Source organism: Galeopterus variegatus, unplaced genomic scaffold (genome assembly GCF_000696425.1).
Source record: "Galeopterus variegatus unplaced genomic scaffold, G_variegatus-3.0.2 Scaffold2612, whole genome shotgun sequence".
Taxonomy (NCBI): domain Eukaryota; kingdom Metazoa; phylum Chordata; class Mammalia; order Dermoptera; family Cynocephalidae; genus Galeopterus; species Galeopterus variegatus.
The window spans coordinates 70,244-75,734 of NW_007728723.1; the positions used below are offsets into that span (position 1 = coordinate 70,244).

At 40.1% G+C, this 5,491-nt stretch overlaps 1 protein-coding gene across 1 annotated transcript in view; it reads right to left on the minus strand.

Moving 5' to 3' along the window:
* Positions 1–4,518: 4,518 nt before the first annotated feature.
* The window catches only part of LOC103598447 (semaphorin-5A-like), a gene marked incomplete at its 3' end in the record, with an annotated part of 69,342 nt that continues 68,369 nt past the window's right edge, over positions 4,519–5,491 (minus strand). Inside the window, exon 3 of the mRNA XM_008582437.1 lies at positions 4,519–4,564. Coding sequence (XP_008580659.1) covers positions 4,519–4,564 — 46 coding nt within the window. The remainder of the gene's footprint in view (positions 4,565–5,491) is intronic.

Genomic DNA, 5,491 nt, shown 5'->3' on the forward strand with positions numbered 1-5,491 from the left:
AGGAAGAATTGCCAGCTTTATCTCTCTCCATGCTAAATAAACAGTAGGCCGCAGTAGGCTACAGAAACACACACAACCACAGGTTGTAAAAAAGGAGAGACACAGGGCTGGCCTGGTGGCGCACTGCTACAGTGCACCGCTTGGGAAGCGCGGCGGCGCTCCCGCCGAGGGTTCAGATCCCACATACAGACCGGTTCCCGCTCACTGGCTGAGCGAGGTGCGGGCGCAACGCCGAGGGCTGCAATCCCGTTGCCGGTCCCGGTCCGGTACGGGCGCGACACTGAGGGTTGCGATCCGTTGCCGGTCAAGAAAAAAGACAAAAAGGAAAAAAAAAATTTTTTTAAATCATTACTATAAAAGTAGGCAATTCAGAAAATACAGATTTTGTTTTTAATGTAAAGCCATCCCCTCCCCCTGAGAGAGAATATTGCTTTAAGTTGTGGTGGGCTTCCTTCCTGTCCTTTTCTTTACTGAAGTGTTTTCTGGTACATACAGGCAAGGACAGCCCAGCTGCAGTCACACAGCACACTACTGTCCCACGGGGTCCCAGGGGACCCAGGCTGACCTGGGGGCTCTGTCTCACCTCTCAGAGGTTGGAGCTGTGAAAAGATTGGCCTGGGAAAGGCCTTAAGCCAATATTCTTCAGAATGTCCTCCCAGAAGCATCGAAAAGGAGAGACACACCGCTGCTTTGCACCAGTGGTACAGTGATGTTTGACACGTGTTATCAGTGCTGTGCTTTCAAAGCCACCAGAAGAAAGTTGCTGTCTTCCTGCTTGCCCTACTACAGCAGACTCAGCTCTCATCAGGTCACAATGCTGATGGGCTTTCCACACTTCAGTAAGAGCACTTCAAGTCCATCAAAAGCCTATACCTGATTTCCACCAAAGACAGGTCATGACAGCAGGAAGCAATGATGGGAAAAATGCAATTTGTTTCCTTGACCTCAGGACAATATCATACACATGTGTTAAGAGCAAACACATCTCCCAGTTTTTTGCATGTATTTATTTTGATAAAATGTCAAGAAAAGTTGCAAAAATATCACAATAAACTCTCATAAACCTTTCACCTAGATTTCCCTTGTTAACATTTTATCATATTTGCTTTATTATTTTTTCTCTCTGCACATGTATGTAGCTTCTGTATATGATACAAGGGTACTTTCAAAAGGTCATGAAAAAATGGAATTAAAAGGTAATACTAATATTTCCATGAACTTTTTAAAGACCTCTCATACATATATACACATATACAGTAATTTTTTAAATCATTGGAGAATAAATTGCAGAAATGATACCCTTTGCCCCAATATATTTCAGTTGGTTTTTCCAAAGAACAAGGACATTCTACTACATAATCACATTAGTCATCAAAATCAAGAAATTAATATTAATACATTTCTACTATCTTACCTACAGACGTTCAATTTTGCCAGTTGTCCCCAATACTGACATTTATAGCAAGATGAATGATTTTTCTGTTCTAAGATTCATTTTGGACCAAGTCTTGCATTTGATTGTCATGTCCCTTTGTTCTCCTTTATGATGGAATAACTCATTCTTTTTGTACCTTTCATGACTTTGTGATATTTGAAGAGTAGAGGCCAGTTTTTTGTAAAATGTCCCTCAGTTATGGTTTATCCGATGGTCACGATGAGATTGGTTATAATTTGGGGCTGGAATGTCATGGAAACCTTGCTGTGTCCTTCTCAGTGCATCAAATCAATGGACTCTTTGTCCCATTAAAAGTGAAGTTGCCTTTGACTACTTTGTTATCTGCCAGGTTTTTTACTATCAAGTTGCAGGTTTTCCTTTTGTAATTAATAAGAATTATACACATAAATACTTCAAGACTATATAAATATCGCAGTTGTCACGCAATTCTGACCCATAAATTTTAGCATTTATTGATCATTTTTGCCTAAATCAATTTTCCATGTGATGGTTGCCAAATCATAATTTTCTAATTAAATCATTCCTTCAATATTTATTAGTTGGCATTTTACAGTAAGAAAGAACAGTCCCTTCTGCCCCATTTGTTTATTCATTGATTTATTTTTTGTTAGTATAGGCTCATGGATTCTTATTTTGTTCAATGTATGACAATCCTCTACAATCGTTATTTATTTTGGCAATCAGATTGCCCCAGGTTTCTTCAGTGAGCCCACTTCAAGCTGGCTCCTAGGTCCTTTGGACACATCCTCATCATCCTTTGAATATTTCCTTAATTTCTGAAACAACAAGATCCTCCAGTCTGATCTGGGATTTCCGCCTTCCCAGCCCTGAATCAGCCACTTCTCCAATAAACCCTGGTTCCTCTTAGTGGAGAATTATATTTAGAAGCCAATTAGTGTGTGTTAAGTGTGCCCACTGCTACTGGGATGACAATGCTTCTAGACCCGCTCAGCTGGCAGAGCTAGGAAAGTAGGAAATAAATGAATGTGTTTATTTTATTTTATTATTATTTTGTCTTTTTTCGTGTCCGGCAATGGATCGCAACCCTCAGTGTCGCGCCCGTACCGGACCGGGACCGGCAACGGGATCGCAACACTCGGTGTCGCGTCCGTACCTCGCTCAGCCAGCGAGCGGGAACCGGTCTGCATGTGGGATCCGAACCCTCGGCAGGAGCGCCGCCGTGCTCCCAAGAGGTGCACTGTAGCAGTGCGCCACCGGGCCGGCCCTAAATGAATGTGTTTATGTAAACATGTTTGTGTGCACACATCTCTATGAAGCCCACTGGTTAACGCATACAACATGCCAGATAGAGTATTATACCATGAAAATCAAAATGAGCATAATATGTGGTTCCTATCTATTAAAAGATCAATTTTTTGTAAAAGACTATTTAAAATAATATTTTATTAAATTGCTGATTATTCTATTAAAAAATAAAAATTGTATATATTTATGGTATACTACATGATGCTTTGATATATGTATACACTAGGGAATGGCTAAATTATGCTAATTAACATATGTATTACCTTAAATACTTATTATTTGAACTGAGAACAGAATACAAAACATTGTTATTAATCACAGTCACCATGTTGTACAATGTATCTCTTGCCTTTATTCTCCTAATTGGAATTTTGTATCCTTTCATCACTACCTTCCCAGTCTCCTATCCCACAAGCCCATGATAACCACTGTTCTTCTGTTTAATTCTGTGAGATTAACTTTTTTAGATTCCACACATGAGTGAGATCATGTGGCATTTGTCTTTCTGTGCCTGTATTATTTCATATAACACATGTCCTCAAATCACTGATCATCCTGATTTCTTATTAATAAATCCATAACTTTAGCAACCAACTAGTGCATTTAAAGACTTCAGTTATACAGTAAATTGCAGTGGAAAGACAATTCATTGCCAATTGTGATGAAACTATTATGATAGCAATTTACTATTTATTATTATCAATTCCTATGTGTTGTCTCTTTTACATATCATAATTAATTTTCAGCATGACAGTATGAGCTTGGTAGTGATTTGTGGCCATTTTATAGAACAGGAAACCAACAATGAGTAGGCATGATAGAGCTAGATCACAAATCCAGGTCCATCAGTCTTCAAAGCCCTTGCTTTTTACCAATATTAGCTTTGATTGTGGAACTGGCTTATTTTAAAACCCTGGTGAATAAAAGATAAATTTAATATTAAAATCTAGCTCTTAAGTTTCCTGAATGTTCACAAGTACCAGCATTACAGCAGGGATGAAATAACATAAACTTTTCTCCAGTCACTTCGAAGAGCTCTAGTACATGAGGATGATACTAAAAATTGGTTGAAGAACTTTTCCCAAACTAGTACAGCCCAAAGATTCTATCTTGGTCCACAGGGAGTTCCAGAATCTTGTGAGAGACATATTTGTGTCATTAACTCTTTCCTACTCAAGGAGACCCTGATTATCAGGACCTTCTAAAAGACTAGAGGACAAAAGCAGACTTTTGTGATTCAGATTTGCCACTAAAATAAATACTCCACTCAAGCATAAAGATCTCAGGCTCATTTTCCAAGCTCTAGTAACAGGAGTAAGTAAAACTGCATTTTTACATATTATCACTTACCATTTCCTCTATGTGGCTTCTAATCCACACATTCATATTTCTATTATTATAGACGATAAAGAAGAAACAAAGATGCTCTGCAAGAATATGCTGTCCAAATGCATCAAACTAAATAGTCAATGATCACTCTAACTGGGGGTAAAGGGATGCTCCCAGACTTTGAGGGAATGTTCCCTGAATTGCCAATCACCTGACAAAGAGTAAATCAGGATGATACCCATGAAGCAAAGAGGGCCACACAGCAGGAAGAAAACGCTAATTGGGAACTGAGGGAGGAGATGACTCATTTCAAATACCACAGCCAAGAGTCCTGCAGCCTGACCCACCACGGAAAGGAAGCCCTGCTAGGCCTGATGAATGCCCTGACATGCATCTGTCTTCACCCCTCAAACAGTGAGCTAATTGGGATAGAGAATGAAAGCTTGAGAAAAATAAATTGCACCTACCTGGATAAGAGACAGATCCTCAAGGTGTAACCTGAAGAGGTAGTTTCTACAAAAGACAAAAAAGAATAGTTTTATTTTTAATAGATCCAAAAAAGTTACAGTTTCTACAAACTGTAAGGAGAAAAAAAAAAAAAAAAAAAGCTTTGATGATGTTGGCTTCAAAAGCACCCCCCTGCTAAGCATATGTGTAGCACAGTTTTCCCGGGACCTTAGAGTACAAAGGGGCATTCAATATGTCAACGAACACACATTTGAGATTGGCAGGAAAGTCTTCAAGTGAGTGATGCGTGTGTGCGTGGTTGTGTGTGTGAGAGACTATGGTAAATATACGTTATTAATTTGCTCTCTTGATCTACATGAAATAGACAAAAGGACGTGACATTTGATTCTGAAACCGAGTTTAACTGAAGTAAAATGACAGAAAACTGTTTATGAGTCTCCTTTCTTACTCATCACCTGCATTCACCACGTTTTGTATTAAGATTTTGAATTCGACCAATGGTCTGAGGATATTTGGATGGATTCAGTGTGCAGCAAGTTTAGAAACATGAACTTGTCAGGCTTCCCAAAGGCAACTGATGCCATCAAGGGTTTGGAGAAGGCAGCTCTGCCGTCCAACTACAAACCAGGAGATCAGAGAAAGAAAAGTATCAATTTTCCACAACGAGGGGGAAGAAGGTGAAACATGCAGTCGAGATGAGCAAAACAAATATTATTACACCAGGCTCTGCACTATATTGTCATAGCTTTCAGAGACAACTGAGTGGCCTCCCTCGTGGCGTGTCACTATGGCCTCTGACTGAAGCGCGAGTGCCTCCCTGACATCCTGTCGATGAGAAGTGGTGCCAAGAGCAGCACGTAGCTTTCCGAGACAACTGAGTGGCCTCCCTCGTGGCGTGTCACTATGGCCTGTGACTGAAGCGCGAGTGCCTCCCTGACATCCTGTCGATGAGAAGTGGTGCCAAGAGCAGCA